The sequence below is a fragment of the Pan paniscus genome, chromosome 11, assembly GCF_029289425.2.
Source record: "Pan paniscus chromosome 11, NHGRI_mPanPan1-v2.0_pri, whole genome shotgun sequence".
Classification (NCBI taxonomy): domain Eukaryota; kingdom Metazoa; phylum Chordata; class Mammalia; order Primates; family Hominidae; genus Pan; species Pan paniscus.
The window spans coordinates 104,931,901-104,951,531 of record NC_073260.2 but is presented as its reverse complement, the minus strand read 5'-3'; the positions used below and the strand labels follow the sequence as shown (position 1 = coordinate 104,951,531).

General features: G+C 41.6%; 1 protein-coding gene across 3 annotated transcripts in view; it reads right to left on the bottom strand.

Annotated features, from left to right (window-relative positions):
• Positions 1 to 19,631, bottom strand: part of SLC24A2 (solute carrier family 24 member 2) — a 276,357-nt gene that overhangs the window by 87,479 nt on the left and 169,247 nt on the right. For all 3 annotated transcript variants that reach the window (XM_024930150.4, XM_024930152.4, XM_024930151.4), the window contains exon 4: positions 18,254 to 18,362. In XM_024930150.4, coding sequence (XP_024785918.1) covers positions 18,254 to 18,362 — 109 coding nt within the window. The remainder of the gene's footprint in view (positions 1 to 18,253; positions 18,363 to 19,631) is intronic.

The following is a 19,631-nucleotide window of genomic DNA, read 5'->3' as shown; positions in this document are numbered from 1 at the left end:
GCATTCTGATAGGGCAGAAATCGAACATGGGTGGGGACAAATAAGGGAATAAAAGCTGACCACCCCAGCCAGCAGCAGCAACCCACTTGGGTCCCCTTCCTTGCTGTGGAAGCTTTGTTCTTTTGCTTTTCACAATAAATCTTGCTGCTGCTCATTATTTGGGTCCATGCCATCTTTAAGAGCTATAACACTCACCACGAAGGTCCACGGCTCCATTCTGGAAGTCAGAGAGACCACGAACCCACCGGAAAGAACCAACTCTGGATACATTTTTACTGTGTAATTAAAAATCTCAATAACAATCTTAAGATAATTTTAAACACTGACACTGTTAGAATTTTTTTTTTCCTTTTTCACAAAGTCCAGGAGATAAGTGATGATATAGCATGAGGGTTGCATATATAGTTTGGAGCCTTACAGACCTTGACTTGACAACTGGGTCTGCCACTTGCTAGCCATGAGACCTTGGGCAAGTTACCTAATGTCTTTGAGACTTAGTTCTCACACTTATGCAAATGAGAAAAATACTAGTTGTATTCTAGAATTGTGGTGAGAATTACAGGTGCTTAACCTGTAACTGACAGATAATATTCACTAAATATACGGTAGGTATTATTATGACTTTAGTGCATCAGTTGGTTTTCCTTCAAATTAGGAAGCTCCCATACATAGTACTCTTCTGATCTTCAAAAATCAGAGTGAACTTTGGTATCAAGAGACCTTATCGTTATAATGCAGAACAAGGAGATCTTGTAGCACAGTGGAAATTTTGGAGTCAACAGATATGGTTTCTAATCCAGACTTTGCTTTTTATTACCAGTGTGACTTTGTAGTAAGATAGCCTTTCACAACCTTAGTTTCCTCATCTGTAAAATGGGGCTCATTCTAGTACGTCCCTCAATATGTTGTTGTAAGGAGCTTTGTGCTATGCCTGGAACATTGGAAGTGCTCAAGCTCATACATATAGAACCCATCATTCTATGATTGGGCCAAAATCTAGTAAGTGATGAGTTGTCCAGACTAAGATAATATGTCACAAGTGACCATCCAGGATTTGAACCTTGTTCTAACATCCTTTTCACAAGTTTATATTGGAGAAGCAGCAGGTAAAATGAGAATGACAAAAATAATGACCAATGATGTCATGCCAAAGGAAGTCTATGAATGTCATTTATATTCTTTTGTATAATCTAACATCAGGTACATTGAGACCTGATGTCAGTTACACTGGTATTATTTAAAGAATGTACAACTCAGAGAAAGAAATAACATAAAGACATTAGGTTTTGGTTTTTGAAAGGGAAGCTCAAAAGGGACTTCAGCTGTTCAGGAAAGTGGTATTGTCCAGTGGTTAAAAGAGTGTGTTCTGGGGTCCAACAATCCTGGGTTTGAACCCAGCTCCATCAGTTTCTACCTGTGTGGTCTTGGGTAAATCATTTAGCTACTCTAAACTTCAATGTCCTTATCTGTAATATGGTTATAATAAAAGTTCTTATCTTATAGGATTGATGTGGAAAATAAATAAGTTAATCTGTATAAAATGCTTAGCCCAGTGTCTGGCAGGCACATGGTAAATATTCAATAAATATTAGTTATTCCTGTTGTCACTATTATTGCCTCCCCATGCATCAATTCAGAGTTCGAGCTGAATATTCAACATTTTCTCTGGTCCCCTTTTCAGCTGTAGTTTGAAGGGAAAAAATAATATTAAAGATAGTGAAAAAATATGATTTGAATAGCAAAGAACATAGAATATCTGAAACCATCCATGCAACAGTTGGAATTCATTTCTAATTTCAGAAAATCTGTTTGAGCTCTTCTAATAGAGTATTTCTAAAATGTGTTCTTAATTTTTTGTGGGGGTAGGTGGATGGGGGGTTAGGAAACTAACATTTTCATTAATGACATCTATCATCTTGGGTACATTTTTGCTTGTCTATAAATTGAAAGATTACATTTACAAAATCAAGCAAAAGGTACTTTCTCATTAAATCCTATCAATTCTGGGCTGGGGGTTACAAACACATTTATTACCCACTCTTAGAAGTGGCAAAATATTCCATTATCTTCCTCTGCTTTTTTTAAAAAGGATTTATGAAGTGCTGTGTACAGATAGGCCTGTTGGTTTCTTTCATAGAAACAGGAGCTTGGTTATATTACATGTGACTAAGACCCACAGGGTGAGGGGAGGGAGGGGGGCACTAAGGTGATGCTGATGCTTCTGTAAGCCACACTCACAATCCAACCAGTCACAAAGTCTAATTCCACCCCTAAATATCTTCAATTCTGTCTTTTCTGCTCCATTTCCACTGCCCTGGCCTTAGTCTGAGGCTTTGCCTAGACTACTGCAATGGTCTTATTTGCAATCTTCTTCCCTAATCTTTCTTACCACCTGTCTACCCCCAGCACCTTTCACCTATCTTTCTCATCATTATCAAGGTAATCATTTCTAAACACAAAGTGAAAATATAACACCTCTCAATCCTGCACATACTGTGATTTTGCGTTGGAATTTTACTACGTCTCCTAATTTACTGAATCTTTCAGAACCCCGTTGAGGTTCCCTCCTCCATGCAGCATTCCTGAATGCCCCCATCTCTAACGTTAAGTCACTTTCCTCCTGTGTGTCTGTTCCAACTATACACTTTTGTTGTTGTGCTCATCTTATCAAATGTACCTTAACCTACTTGTTTTCTGCCCTTTAAGGCAAAGAGTCATTGTACGCATTTTGTTAATTTCAGCACCCAGCAGAGTAAAGGGGCACTCCGTATGCGTTCAACAAATGCTGCTAAGTTGAATTAAATATCTATTTAAAGTGCTCTGTTAATCTCCCTCACCTTTATTACCTTTGGTACTGACACCTATGATTCTTCCCATTTTAGTGTTCTAATTCCACAGCTTCAACTATTCTGGCTTATAGTGTCTCTATGGGGAGGAAGCCCCATGGGGTGGTCTTGACTCTTGGAATCCCCTTCATTGCTTCAGTGAAGTAGGAGGACTTACATCATGCAGAAGAGCCATCAGGAGAGTCCTCAGCACACAAAAGACAAAACAGCAGCACTGTCTTTAGAAAATGGCAATGGAAAATACCAGCGCACAGAATAGATGCTGCATGCTGGCTAGAGAACAACTTGGATATACTCCTGGATCCCATCTTGTGGCCTGGCTGGATTCAGTGGTTTTTGCTAGGCAAAGAGAATCAGTGCTAATTTATATCCAGCTATTGGGTCAGCAAAGCCGAGCTTCTACCCTCTGGTGCCTGAAAGCATCCAATAATATTAGAAAAATATCCAAGGGAGGAGAGGAAAACCGGTAAAATGAAAAACAAACAAACAACAACAAAAAAAACTCCAGCCATCCAAGAAGGGAAAAAGGCAAGAGATAAGAGAAATATGAGAGGGCAAGGGAATTTGAGAACACAATGAAATTAAGGGAAAAAGGACTGGAAGACATAAAATTAATGCCACTGATGTGACAGTAATTCAAGGTAAAAATCCTCCTTACAATGACATATTCTACACTATTGTCTGGCATGTTATTTTCCTGAATACTTGGTTCTTTACCACAATAGAAACAATCACTCCAAATTATGAATAATTTACAGGAATAAATTTAAAGTAGAATGTTCATACAATCCTTTAAATTCCATCTGTTGTAAGTATAAATCCATGTACCATTACTCCTATTAAATACTAGACTGTATAAGTGGGATTACATAAGTCAGTTTAAAATCCAGGATGCAAAGAAAGGGTGGAAGATTAAGATATCTTTCCCAAATAGTTATGCATCTTAGATTAAATAGCAAATGCCTGCCAGTAAACCAGAGATTTGGTTACGCAGGAGGAGCTAGGGCATGCCATTATCTTTTGACCCCCAAGTGACACCCAAAGGGTGGCCTAAGAATGTTTCACCAGAATTAAAAAATTAATAGAGAGAATAAATGCTCCTGTAGATTTTTTATCAATATATTGGAAAGATACATTTTTTAGTCTGCTGAACACCTATGGACCCCAGGTAGAATTTTTTTCAAGTCTGCTCAATAGCTATGAACCCAAATGAAATCTGGCCTTTTGGAAGGAAATGAGTTAAGTATCATGTGACATGATTTCCTTCTCATTGTACAAAGGACAGGAGAACTCTGTAAATACAGAGACTAAAATTATACAGCTTTGGGATAACTTTTGCTCAATGAGAAGCTGATGAATAGAAAATCGGTTCCCATGTTATCTTATAGATAGGTATACCAGGACCTGAAGATATGGCACATGGTAAATAGGCTTCTTTTTCAGGAAAGAAAATATAGAAAAGATAATTCGAGGTCTTATGATTGAACCACTGAAAGCTGTCTAAAATTTTGACGGCTGCAAGAAAAAACGAACAACTGACAGCAACTTATTTGGCAAATGCCTACAGAGAACTAATGATGTGGCAAGCACTGTTCTATGTGCCCTACAAATAGCATTCCATTGAATACAGTTAACAGCCCACGACAGATACCATTATCTTTCCTATTTTACAAAGGAGGAAGCTGAGTTACAGAGAAGTTAAGTAACTTGCCCAGGGGCACACAGCTAGTAAGAGGCAGAACTGGGGTTCAAACCAAGGTGGCTGGCTCCTCATTGTGTCTGCTCAGTAACTAATTCTGCTACTCCTCCCAAGAATCTGATGGGAAGAGGTCACCGTGCACACCCCAAGCAGGGTAGAGAGGGTTTTTCTAAATGGGCACATTGTGTGATGTCACCTTTGAACTCCTAGAATCAGGTCTTCATGGTGTAATCCTCACTAGCATTGACAAGATGGGGTTTAGCTCTCAGGTCAAGAAAATAGTTGTAACCTATTCCAGATAGGAAACCTTGCATGACCTGCTGCATCACCTATGGAAATGTGTTGCATGAAAAAAAAATCAATAACTGGATGAAAGGTTTTTTTTCAGAAATGGCAGAGGAGAATTTTCATCATAAATAATTTTCTAAAATGAGATTGATTTACTATGGAATTTAACTCCTGCCAATACTGGTTGTTATGGTCTCAGGGCCTTAGAGTAAAAAGCAAAGCTACATTCACTATTGGTGTTTTGGGCTTAAGTGCTGCCATCTGGGAGGTCAAAGAGAAGTAGCCACATAGGTTACTGCAACTGCATATCTAAAGGTCAGGTTCAACAACAGCACTTAAACTGGCATTCAGGGAGTTAACTAGTCTGGGGCAAGCACTGGCTAAAGTTCCCCCAGAGTCTTGTCTACAGTGGGGGCCTCTAAAGGAGAACATTCCCAATGGGGTTACCACTCATATGTCAGCTTGCAATGGAAATATGTTTCGTGAATGAATATATGAGAACACACACACACACGCACACACACACACTAAACAAGTCTGATATAGACCTGTAAACTATATAAGCAACAATGCTGCTTGACTCTTTACAAATGTGTATGTGCACGTGTGTATAACATAGCCTCCTTTGAGCCCGGGGACAACCTGTGAAGGACCGTTTGTTGTGGGTGAGAGAATTCTTTTCAATGGCTGAAGTAAAGAGGCAAGATTTGGTGGATCTGATAATGTGAGGTCAGGAGAGAAATGGATCCTGACAGCCAGTTGAGGATTGAGTTTACAATATGATCAGCATGTACACATGAGTGTTGTGGCCAGTGCAAATCCCAGATGGAAGAGTCAACTAGAAAATGTGTTCCCTAGTGTCAGAGAAAGTCATCTCATCACAGAATGCAAGTCATTCAACCTCATCCCGTGAAGTGAGGCCCTGCTACTTATTAAACACTCAGAGGTGTCTTTAGTGTAAATGCCTTTCATTTGGGAGAAAACACCTCTGGATGCTCTCATATCACAGATGATGTTTATATAACAATACACATTTCGAATAGGAAGTCTTTGGTAAATGAAAGTGCTTCTTCACCTTCAGTGACTGCCCCCATCCTTTGGTCCCCCAAGTAATTGCATCTGTGACAGCTGCTTTTTATCTCTGGGAACTCTGAGCCCTCCCTTCTGAAGGAGTTCCCTTCTGAGCATAAGTTCCAGAGGAGAAAGATGAAGCTCTAATTTTATGGATACTTCATTGTCCTTTTCCTTCTTCATGATATCTTTGAGCTCAAATGCCATCAAAATCATTTTTCTTTGGGCAGGGTGCAGTGGCTCACAGCTGTAATCCCAGCACATTGGGAGGAGGCCAAGGCAGGTGGATAACCTGAGGTCAGGAGTTCGAGACCAGCCTGGCCAACATGGCGAAACCCGTCTCTACTAAAAATACAAAAATTAGCCAGACATAGTGTTGCATGCCTGTAATCATAGCTACTTGAGAGGCTGAGGCAGGAGACTCGCTTGAACCTGGGAGATGGAGGTGGCAGTGAGCCAAGATCGTGCCACTGCATTCCAGCCTAGGTGATAGAGTGAGACTCTGTCTCAAAAAAAAAAAAAAAAAAAATCAACTTTTTGGCCACATACCTTGTGGCCTTCGCTTCAAAGCCAACCTTTTCATTGGAGAAAGAAAGAGAGAGGGAACTTTTCTCATACTCAAAAGCAGTTTATTTCAGTGAGACAATTCACATTCCCTTATGGCTCAAATAACATTAATTTATAATGTGTACAACACAAAGAGAGATTCAGTTTCAACCATGTTTCAAATTCAAATATGAGAATAATGCTCTACTATTCCCTAAAGAGAGGAGCTATTTAACTTGTCCTGTGTTTGCTCTATGAGAGGCATTAATGGCCTGTCCTCCTCTATCCAGGAATTGATACTACTGTCATATTAGTAGACCACGGCCAGTAGATTGGATTTTATTTTTCTCCAGTGAAGATTTTCACTCATTTGCCTATTCATTTACCAGGCGGAGGCTGCACGCAAACATCTTGGTAATATAAGCTGATCTAAAATTTAAGATAGAAAGATTACAAAACTGCTTTTGAGAGACACCTTCTCCACTTTTTGGATAAAAGGGGGCATGAAATGACTTTCTCTTGGGACCAAACAAAAATTTATGAAAGCTCATTTTGAAGCTTTTTTTTTTTTTTAAATAGAAGCTAAGAGAAATAAGCTCTGGTATTTGGTCAGACAAAAAGCAAACCCAGCAAGCAAGTGACAGTTTAATCTTAGTGTCAGCTTCAAGTTAACATTAAGTGTCTGTGTTAAAGACTTGGAAAGCCTTTACAGAACAGACAGATGTGTGAGCATGTGTGGCCATAGATAGAGTCCTGTGTGAGTGAAGTCTCCAGGCTCAGAAGTCAGACTTAGGAGCTGGGTGACTATGAGCAAGTCATGCCACCCCTTGGAACCGCAGTTTTCTCAGAGGTAAAACATGCATATGACTTCCCATAGCCACTGCTGAGAGAATTACATGAGATGACTTTCGGGTGTGTGGCACAGAGTGGGTACTACAAAAGTTCCACTTTCTTGTTTTCCTTCTCTACCATCTCTGAGGCCCTTAGTTTCCTGCACTGAAATCTCTCTCTCTCTCTCTCTCTCTCACACACACACACACACACACACACACACACACACATGCATAGACACTTGCACATCCCTAGCACCCCTCGACAGGAGAGACTGCTAGAGCGTTAGTTCAGTGGGCAAGGAGCTACATGCCTGCTCATCTCAAAGGAACCACGTTTTGGTTGGGACAATACATAGTTTGGGGTTTCCCTGAGCCAGCTGGTTCCTCTGCTCATCCAGGCTCCTTACCTCCTTCAAGAACCTGCTTTCAAAGCTCACTTTCTCCAGGAACACTTCCCTGAAGGCCCTTCCTCAGGGTTCACACAATGATATGGATTTCCTGAGGGTCTGGCAAGCCTTGCTTGCCTGCAGCCAGTGCTCACTGTGTCCAGCGCCGTGCCTGCTGTACATCCACCAGGGCGCTTGCCATGCCAGGAGGCCACTTACATGAATGTGCGCTCTCACTGCTTCAGGAATGAGGGCCATGTCCCTTCAGTTGGGGATTCAAATGCTCCAGGAAGCCCCTCTCCTGCCCCGCTTGGTGCCTCACCAAGAGCAGTTAGTGAATCTGGCCAGGGCAGTGGTGCTTATACCCTATGGCAGTGTGCCCCTCCAGGGCCACCTCAGAGGAGACCCCGGTGGCCTCTGATCCAGCCTCTTCACCAGCCTCCTGAATACTTCAGCCAGAACATCTAAAAGCTCCTCTTGATGATGCTTTTTTGTACTTCTTTGTTGAAAGTGTTGGACACTAGGACTGGGATTGAGTTGCATTTAGAGTTTAATTTGGAGAGAACTGACATCTTTATAACAGCATTTATTTAGATCTTTTATGTTCTTCAGAAATGATGATTGTGATGATTTTTGCCATAAGGTTCTTAAATATTTCTTTTGGGTTAATCTTTGGTATTTTATGGTTTTGTTGCATTTGTGAGTGGGGTCTTCATTGCTTTCATGTTTAAATAATCCTTTAGTTCACCAGTCCCCAGCGTTTTTGACACCAGGGATTGGCTTTTGTGGAAGACAATTTTTCCATGGGTGGGTGTGGGGTGAGTGGTGGGGATGGTTTCAGGATGAAACTGTTCCACTTCAGATCATCAGGCATTAGATTCTCATAAGGAGCCGCAACCTAGATCCTCACATGCACAGTTCACCATAGAGTTCACGCTCCTATGAGAACTGAATGCCTCCTCTGATCTGACAGGAGGTGGAGCTCAGGCGGTCATGCTCACCCACTGGCTGCTCACCTCCTGCTGTGTGGCCCAGTTCCTAATGGACCATGAACTGGTACCAGTGCATGGCCTGGGGGTTGGGGACCCCTGCTTTAGTTCGATTACAGGTGCATTAGGTGAGAATTATTCCTACTTCTATGTTTCTTAAGGTGTCTAGTGCACAAGTTTATTAAATATTGGTATTAGTAATACAACTGTTGTTACAATGAAAAAATGTAAATGAAAATTTGAATCTACACAAGGAAGGAGAAATTACTATAATTGTAGGAGAGTGTACAAGAGCCCACAGAAAATAAGTAAGAACCTTCATTTTTTTTGCAATTTCCATCTCAAACTCAACACCAAATTGAGGTGGATGTTATTTTACAGGTGTTTGATTTTGTAAAAGGAATGAATGGTTAAAACAATAAACATCTTAGCCTCTTGTTGCGATGATAATTCTCTGAACATATAAAATTAGGCCTGGGGAATGTAATAAAGGAAAGAACAGTGTATTAAAGAGAAGAAAATGAAAGGAAACGAGAGAAGAACAAAGCATTTGGATGGAAGAGAGGAACAAGGAGATGGAAGAACTCATCAGGAAGGTGTGAGGCAGACAGCGAACATTTCCCATTGCAGCAGTGACTCCAGGACTAGAGAGAGATATATTCCATTATGCAGCAAATACTGACCAAGCACCTACATAATAACATCATTGCTGTGCTGGTACTATACAATGGTGGCCAAACCAGATCTGATCACTCTTCATAGCTGCAAAAGAACCATCAAGTAAATAGAACTTTGTTGGTCACTACAACAGAGCCCTTTGACAGGGCATGGATTAAGAAAATCTACATGGCTAGAGACATATAGTTCCCTAGCAGAAAAATTATAAAGGCAAGTACTCATTCAATTCATTTAGCAAATATGTACTGGGGCCCACTTGTGCCAGACACTAGGGATAGAGCCAAGCCTGTCCTGAGTCCTGCTCTGTTGGAGGTATAAGGGTAGAGACAGGCAGCATACAACAAATACATACGTTCATGGGGACAAGTGTTAAGGAGAATGCAGAGCAGGGAGAGGGAGAGTGAGAACTCGGATTCACTTTCATTGTTTTGCTTCTGATATTTTCAAAAGGTTGATTGAGTAAGGCCTCTGATCAGGTGACATGTGAAGGTTGACTTGAAGGAGGGGAGACCAGGAGCCAACTGGATATCTAGAAAAAGGGGGAACATGTGTAAGGGCCCTGAGGCAGGAGTGTGCTTGGGATTTGGAAGGAGCTGCTAGGCAGTCAGAGAAGCAGAACAAGGGAAATGACATGTGAGAGAAAAGAGAGAAGGGTAGAGAAATGAGGAGACAGGAAGGAGGGGAGAGGAGGGGGCAAAGCAGGGGAGGAAGGGAGGAAGGTGAGAGACGGGCAGAGAGAGATGAGGGAGGGGAAGGAGGGGAAACGAGGGCAGAGAAGAGGGAAGGAGGGGTGAGAGAAGAGAAGAGAGGATAGGAGGAAGAGAGGAGGCGGGAGGGGAAAGGCGGAGGGAGGTAGAGTGGGAAGTCGCAGGGGGTCTGGGGCCGCTGTACGCTCTAGGGCTTTTGCTCTTGGTGAGATGGTTTTGAGCAGAGGTGGGGTGTGATCTGACTTACATTTTAGGGGATCCAGGATTCTTCTATGGACAAGTTTGGGGCATGCCTTTTCTGGGGAAAGATTCAGGGCCACTGTGAAATAAATTGGACTCATGGGTCAGCAGACAGCCCTTCAAAAAGAGGGAAAAGGGGAACTTCCATCTCTTCCCTATAAATTGAGAACTCAAGAAGACTGGACAAAGGTTACTAGGGATGGGAAGAAGAAGGTGAACACATTTGACTCTAACTGGGCTCTACTATGGAGTTACATAATGTGGTCCTGGGAAAATAGATTTCCCCAAATCGATCTCATCTGAGAAGCATGACACTTGTGAGGAACTGCTGATGAGAGGTGGGGGGAACAGAGAGTATTAAGCAGCAGGGCTGGCTCTGACAACCTGCATTAAAAAGCTGACTCTACTATCCTAGGACTGTGGCTTCAGGCAGGTAAGAAAACCACTTGGGGTCTCAGTTTCTTCATCTATAAAATGAGGATAACAGATTCTCTCTCATGGGCTTGCTGAGAGAATTGAGTGAGATAATGTTTGCAAAGCACAGTACCTGGTACCTAGTAAGTGCTCAAATGTGAAAACCAAACACTATTATTATCACTATTACTCTCTGGAGCAAGCAAGATTCTATACTGAGGTCCTTTTCTGTCCATTTCTTAATAACATTTAGCATTTAACTGGCACTTATTCTCTGCCAGGCCTTGTTGTAAGTGCTTTTCATATATTAGCTCACATACTCTTCATTTGTTTTAGTTTCCTTTTTTTCTAATTTAGAGACAGAGGTCTTGCTATGTTGCCCAGGCTGCTCTTGTACTCCTAAGCTCAAGTAATCGTTCTGCCTTAGCCTCCAGAGTAGCTGGGATTACAGGTGTGTGCCAACATGCCCAGTGTATATTAGCTCGCATACTATTAAAACAACCCTGTGAGGTAGGTATTATTACTCTCTTTCTACAAATGAGGAGGTTGAGGCACAGAGAGGGTAAACAAATCATCCAAGGTCACACAGCTAGTGAAGGACAGAGCTGGGACTGGAACCCATGGGGGTCTAGTTTCAGTCAATCCTCACTCTTATTAAATGCTGTACTAGACTACCTCTCTGCTCATTCACTGCTCATAGTTCTTTATCAAAGACAGGAAACAAGCTGGGTATGGTGGCTTGCACCTGTAGTCCCACCTACTCAGGAGGCTGAGGTGGGAGGATCACTTGAGCCCAGGATTTCAAGTCTAGCCTGGGCAACATACCAAGACCCTGTTTCTAAAAACAAACAAAAACAACTGATAAAAAACAATTTTCATCTTGAATCATGTACGGGATCTTCTGTGTTTGGTCTCCTACTACTCAGCAGATGGAGAGAATGGCTTTGGAACCAGATCAATGTCGGTAGAGATATAACATCCATCTGGGCAGGTCACCAAGCTGCTCTGGGCCTTGGTATTTATCCATGAAGTGGGGATGATGAGATATATAAGAGACAAGTGTTCAATAAGTGGAAGCTACAATTGCCAATAGTGATAATGCTACACTTTGTTCAGTAAAAATACTACCATATAGTAGATCCTCACTTTTTAACAACTTTGTTATCTCTTTGTTCAAGGTGGTAATTTTCACCCCTGAATTTCTACTAGTCATTTGCCTTGTGGTGACTGTGATTGATCACCAGAAAAGACTGTGGTATTCCTTTCTCTGAAGTCTTTGGGAGAAGATATATGCCTATATGCCTGCCAAACACGACCTGCCAGTTCCTGTCTAGAGATGGCAGCCTGGGCTGCAGAAGCTTTAGAAGCAGTTCAAGACCACACATTTTACAATTTTCACTTCTTTGAACTGAAACCATCAAGGCACAGGATGAGGAGGACATGAAGGTGGAGAGAGGAAGATATCACCATTTTTTCTCTATGCTCCTCTTTCCCCAAAAAGGTCAATCCTAAACATCTTTATCCCCAGCATTCTATTTTCTTCTCCTTGTCCCAAACCAGAGGAAGAGAGAGCTTTTAAAAAACCCTCTCTGGCAAAAGAGGTTCTTTAAGTCTTCCTAAGTAGAAGTGGTAGCAGTAGTAGTAGTAATAATAATATCAATAATAATAATAATAATAAAATCCATCCCTGGTCCAGGGATAGGTCAGAGCTCTTGTGATTTAAGCTGGTGTCTACACCAGGAGAACAAGGAATGCTGGGTTGGACATGGGGTTACACAAGGAGGCAGAGTAGCAGAAAAGAACTACAAACACAGACTGTGAGTCAGGCAGATACAGGTTCAAATTCTGGCTCTGCCATTTACTTCTTGTGTCACCTTGCCTTAGTGGGGCATAGAGCCATAGCCTCTTTACATGTCAGTGTCCTCTGAATGATGGAGTAGGGCTCATGGAAGGATTAAATGAGATGGTTTATATAAAGCACTCAGCATAGTGCCTGGCCTACAGAAAGTACTCTGCAAATGTTGGTTGGTGCTATCATTTTGAGACAAATGATAGGAGAAGATACTTCTCACTGCAAAAGTGCAACATCCAGCATCCTTGTTTTAGGTTCATGAAGATGTACCCCTGAGCAAATATAAAGGCTTGTTTAGAGAAAATGTTAAAATCAATATAGGACACTGAATTTATTAGAAAGATCAATTCAGATAGCCATCCTGTGATCTCAAAGACCAATAATTCTAGTTCCCCAAGGTTTTCTTATAAAAGAAAGAAAATATTTATTCCAACCATTCATCTGCCTTAAGCAGATTCCATCTTTTCATGAACAATGTCCTGTTCAGAGTTTTGTGTCCCTGAAAAGGCACTGTTCAGCTATGTTTGAACTAAACCTTCACCTAGTCAGGCCAACTTTGTCCCCCCTACATAATGTGGTCCATCCAGAGCACACCAAGGAACAATGAACAGTGGAACCAATAAACAATGTATGTCACTGAAACAGACTGGATCAGATCCAAGGTGGTTTCACCATGTTCTTTGGTATTCCTCCCTTTGAGAAGTGAAGTCTAATTTTGTCCCCATGAGTCTGGGCTGGACTTAGTGCCTGCCTGACTGATTGAATGCAGTACAACTGACATCCTGGGATTTCCCAGGCTAGGTCATATAAAGCCTTGCAGCTTCTGCTTGGTCTTCCTGGAAGGTTTGCTCTTGGAACCCTTAACTACCATATAAAACATGTTAGTCTATCCACATGGAAAGGTCCTGAGACCACAGGGGGAATCAGGGGACCCAGTTGAGCCCAGCTTTCCACTGTGCCTTCCTTTGTAGGTGTTAAGCTTGAGTAAGGTCCTTTCAGACCTTCTAACCTACCCATCTACCAGCTAAATACCATCAAATGACCTCCAATGATGCCACATGGAACAGAAAACTCACCCAGGTAATCCCTGCTCAAATTTTGAATCCACAAAATTATGAGTAATAAGATGGTGGCAGTTATAAGCCACTAAGTCTTGGGGTGCTTTGTTGCACATCAACAGATAATAAAACGCAAACATTGCTGGACTCTTGTGACTCAGGCTCAGAGCCGGAACCAACCACTAATGAAGGCTTTTGGCAAGGGCTCATTCACTGGATTTTGGAAGACAACAACACCTGAGTGGCACAGATGAGACAAAGGGGAATGTGTTTCTGTAGGCCATCTGTCCTAGATGCTGCTTTCAAATGAATTTGAATAGTTCCCTTTTGAACATACACCAAATGTCAGTAGTGCCAATGCACTACCCAGCCAGGTGAACACCAGTGACATGAACGAACTGTTCTTTAGTGCTACAAGGAAGCTACTGACTGCAGCGTTCATGCCATCAACTTGGTGATGTAACTAGCATGCTCTTTGTTGTTAGAAGGTGACAGTTTGGCACAAGGACATGTGAATTCAAGTGATTAGATGCAAACTAAGAGAGATGACTATTTCTGAGAGCTGTGGGTTAATTTTTTGGCTGTTCTCGGAATGGAAAATGTTTGTGAATTTTGGGGGAAAAATACCAGAGCAATCTGTTTTCTTGGCCGCCTGCTATGGAGCAATTTTAAAGCATTGAAGTGCTTTCCGTATTTTCTAATCACTCAAGTCCAGAGCTGATTATGGCTCTCAGCATCTCTCAGATTCACACCACTGTAGCCTCCCACATCTTTCAGGGAGAGGTTTCACCTTGAAAGCAGGTGCCCGGATTCAGGAGGCACATCTTGCTACAGCAGGAATACAGTTTAATTGTAGCACAGCTCCACAAGGGCCAGGCGTTTTGGAAAATCACTGATGGCCCAACTCTGAGACAACCTAGATTCACTTTCCCTTATCTCACAAAAACAAAACATAACCTCTTCTCCAAACAGAAAAAACAAAAACAAGCCCTACCAGAAACTGAATTCTTCCAAACAAAAACCAGGAACATTTAGATTATTGAGACCTGTGGGCAAGGACATGACCACATTCACAGGCGTGCACACACACACACACACAGTTGCATATGATTAAACATCTCTAGAAGGAGCTTCATGAAACTGGAAACTGTGGTTTCCTCTGTGGAGAATTGGGGAACTGGAGAAAATTAGAGGGTTGATGAAGGAAGAAGACATTTTTTTTCACCTTAATCTTTGGAATATTTTGAAGTTTTAAAAATCATATATTGTGTTACTTTTCAAAATAATGAAGTAGAATAATTCCAAACCTGCATATGGCAATTAAGATGTGCTAGGCTGTGTATTTAACGCTTTGTGTATATTCACATTTTAATCCTTACAATAACCCTATGATGCAGACATCATTATGTATTTTCCTGATTTTACAGATGAGGAAACTGAGATACGGAAAGATTAGGTGACTTGTCCGAGGTCACACAGCTAGTAAATGCAGAACTGGGATCTGGACCCAGAGTCTGGTTCGGGAGTCTGTCCTTTTAATTGCTACATAATACTGCCTTGCCCAAAATAAACATACTCAGGCCCTTTATCATACTTGAGTTGGAGTAGATAAAATTGTTCCTTTCTTCTCTCGCATGGTCAATATCAGGTCAATATCATGACTTTGAACAAGTTGCCTAATCTTCCTGAGACTTCGTCGCTAGTATGTACCAGGTATTCTTCTAGGCTTTGTGGATAACTAGTGAATAAAACAGAGTCCCTGGTCTCAAGAAACTTCCTGTATCCTGGCAGAAACAGGCAATAAATAAACAATCACAGAAACCATGATATAAGCAGTAAAGAAAAATTAAAGGTTCATTGGCAGATGAGGATTGGGAACCCTGATTTATGCTGAATGGTCAGGAAGTATTTACACAGAGTGCTGAAAAATGGGCAGGAGTAAAGCAGGGAAAAATGGAAGGGGGTGGGGGAAAGGAAAATATTATAGTGGAGAGAACAGCCTATGGAAAAACCTGGGGCAGGGAAGGGGTGTTTGTCTGAAGACAGAAAGGTCTGTGTGACTAAAACAGAGTGAAATTGAGTTTGGAGCAAGAGGCAGATCATGTAGACCAGCGGTCCCCAAGCTTTTTTGCACCAGACACTGGGTCTTGGGGAAGACAATTTTTCCATGGCCAGGTCAAGGAGGATGATTTGGGGATGAAACTGTTCCACCTCGGATCATCAGGCATTAAATTCGAATAAGGAGCACACAACCTAGATCTCTCTCATGCACAGTTCACAATAGGGTTCGGCCCCCTATGAGAATCTAATGCAAATGCTGATTTGAGAGGAGGTGGAGCTCAGGCGGTAATGCCTGCTGTCCTCCTGCTGGTACCAGTCCGTGGTCTGGGGGTTGGGGACCCCTGTCATAGACCATGATTTGGCTCACGTCCCACCCTCCAACTGCCATCTAACATGTTTGAATTGTGCATCCTATCAGCAAAATTTTTAAATGTATATAAATAGGTATCTATATTCATATCTATATCTATATTCCTATTATATATAGATACAAATACTAAAACATGAACAGAAACATTTTCAAAAATAGAAGCTAAGAAGAATGACAACGTAAATGATGAAGGTGCTGATATTTTCTCCTTGCTTCCCAAAGGATCATCTTGCATATCTCCTGATCTACCTCATCTTCACCCCAGGACTACAGCTCTAATCCAGAAAGCAGTATGGCCTGTTTTAAGTGAGATTCAAAGAAACAGAACCATGAGAACTCTCCTGACTTTGAGGGGGGCTCCTTTTGCACAAACTACTAGTTGTGCAAGGATTTCACAATTTTCCTAAGAGCCCTGGGAAGCCACTGAATGTTATAAGTAGAAATGACATAACCTGATTTACTTTTTAAGAAGATTACTTGGGCTGCTGCATGGAACATATGTCTAGGCAGTGGCAATGGAAGAACTGAAAGACCAGCTAGGAAGCTACTGCAGGAATGCAGGAATGCAGGCAAGCGATGGAGATGGTTTGGAATAAAGTGCTGCAGGAGGGAGAGCAGTAGATACATTTGAGATCCATGTTGGTGGTGCTATATTTTGTGAAAGGAGAATAATAATGTTAGCTATGAAGCATTATTGTGAAGCATAAGTTTACAGAGGTGAAAATGCTTTGTCAACTGTAAGGTGCCAAAGATAACTATTAATATTACTATAGATGATGAAACCAAATACTAGAGAGACCCTAACTTGCCCAAAGTCACACAACTGCTTAGTAGTTGGGAGGAAGGAGTTAAAGCAGTTGGCCTGCAATCTCTTTACTCCCTTCTCTGGGGGTATATCCCGGGGGAAAGAAAAGAAGGCTCATGACCAGGTCTAACATCCTTGTCAAATGGACCTCCGTGTAGATAGAGTAATGATATTTAGGATGTCCCTGGCTAAGAATTACCTCTAGTAAACAGATCCCAGGACCTGTGGAGGAAGGCTTCTTGGAGAATATCACATCAGCTATACACCTCTCTGTGGTATAACAGGAAGATGATTTGTGATTGAAATGCCCCATGCTCTGCAAGGAGAGGCGACCCTGTGTTCCTTACCTATTATTCTGAGTGAGGTGCATGTCCAGTGAAGGAAGATAGGTCCTTGGGAGCCACTCTTGGGTCACAGATTTTTCTTTACCTCATATGAACTTCTCGATTGCTTATATTCTTGAAATTATTTAGCAAAACCTTATATTGGGTAAGATCTCTGATTCATACAACATGATTCGACAATCAGATCCCCTGGCTTCATTCAGTGGCACGTATCTATTTCCTAGGCTGTATTAGCTCCTGTGTAACATTGAGCCCAATTATAAAGTCCAAGGATGAAGGGATAACATACTTGGTTATATTTGAACCCCTTACTAGTGACAAAACTAATATTTATTTGACACATCCGATATCTATCAACTTGAAAATAATTTTGGGGAATATTTATGCAGCTGAAGAAACACAATGTATTTGGCCTCATTGTGACTGAGTAATACTGGAAGTACACAATAATGGGTTGTTTGTGATGGTTCATGTGATTACACTGGGAAGTGAGCCAGGCTTTTTGGGTCTCCAATGACAGCTCCTAAGCAGTTCTCGAAGACAGGGCTTTTTAGATGCATAGATGCTCACCTCCCACCCTCCAATTGCCAAAGAATCAGTACACTCTCAACGTTCTGCCATGAACATCACTCCCCAAACCACTCATGGACCTCCTAAATCACAGAGTTCTTTTTCTCTCTTTTTTAAGGTGCACAATTTATCTTCACACACAATTTTGTTTTGAAACTTAGAAATGATGACAAAAGAGAACTGTTACTTCAGCTGGAAGGGAGGGAAACCTTTTTGTCCTCTCTGCTTCATAACAAACTATATTTATGCTGGAGGCATCAAAAGATAGAATCAGCACACGGACCTCACATCCTACTCCTGGTACAAAAAACACTGATGGTGAACTGAGCTGTTGCAGATAAAGCACGTCAAAGGGCCAGGGCTGCTTCTGGCGGAAGCTAAACAAGAGGAGGCTGGCAGGCGTGCATGATGACAGCACAAACATGTTTTATGCAGAGAAGCCTTTTGACATCCTTTTCCCCCCAAACAAGTTCCCAAACCAAAGCTTGATGTTTACCTTCGGCGAGTGGGTCAAGGGTGTGTATCATGAGTTGGAAGATGCTATTCCTCATGAGACTGTTGTGGAGGGAGGCAGAGCTTCCACCTCGCTGGAGACGCGGCTTAGCCTGAGCAGAGAAACCAAAGAGGTGGTTAGTCTCAGCAATGAAAGACAAGTGCATTATAGACAAGATCCTCACCTAGTCTGGTGGCCACTCATTTCTGTCGCATGATCACACAGTATTGAGCCAAAGATTTTCAAAGCACATTTCAAAGCCCCTGAGGGAATGGCTCTCTCACATTCTTTCCTACTAAATGAATGCATTGCTTCCCTTTTTAAAAAGAGCTTTGTAAATGCCAGACAATGTGTTATATGCTTCACATCCCTTCATTTATCTTATTTGCAAAATGAACCCTATGAACTAGATGCTATTATTTACTCTTGTTAGATAGATGAGGACATTTCATCTCAGACAAGTGAAATGAGGTGTCCAAGTCACACTGACAAGAAGTGGAGGCTGGAGGAATGGATCCCAGGTCTGCTTTTCTCAATGACTATTCTCTAAACCAGTGGGTGGTCTCTAACATTTTTGAAGTATGCATCCTATCAGTAAAATGTTTAAATGTATATAAATAGGCATCTATGCCCATATCTGCATAGATACACATACTAAAATACGAACATATAAAAACACTTTCAAAAATAGAAGTTAAGAAGAATAACACAGTAAATGACGAAGTGCTAATATTTTCTCCTTGCTTCCCAGAGTCTTGCACATCTCCTGGGCTACCTCATCTCTACCCTGGGACTACAGCTCTAATCCAGAAAGCAGCATAGCCTGTGTTAAGTGAGATTCAAGGAGCAGAAGCTCTTATCATGAAACCATGAGAACTCTCCCGACTTTGAGGGGGGCTCCTTTTGCACAAACTACTAGTTGTGATCCGTTGGCCAAATAAAAGGAACTGGTACGTGAGAAGGAAGAATGAGTATCTAGAGATAAGGTTACTGACAAACTCTTTTTCTTCTATCTTCAAAAGCAAACAACCTAAAAACTCCCAAACCCTCTGTATTTTGATGGGTTTTTATCCTGAATAGGAACTGCTGTCTCCCCGTGGTTGATTTTGTGTTGATCATCACAAGAGAAGACTCTCTGAGGCAGCCAAGCTTTATAGACAGACAGATTTAAGGAGTTGAAAGGTATCGTAATGTAAGGGAATTAATTTCTTATTGAACTTTCAGTGTAAAAGTTTGACAGGTAAATTTTCTGGGGCAGGTAAAAATAAAATACTATTCTCCACTATGTCTTTCAAACTTCTGCATAACAGGGTTTTCCAAAATATTCCATCATACTCCAGACCCACAAGGGGGCTTCCCCAAAAATGTCCCATAAGAGACC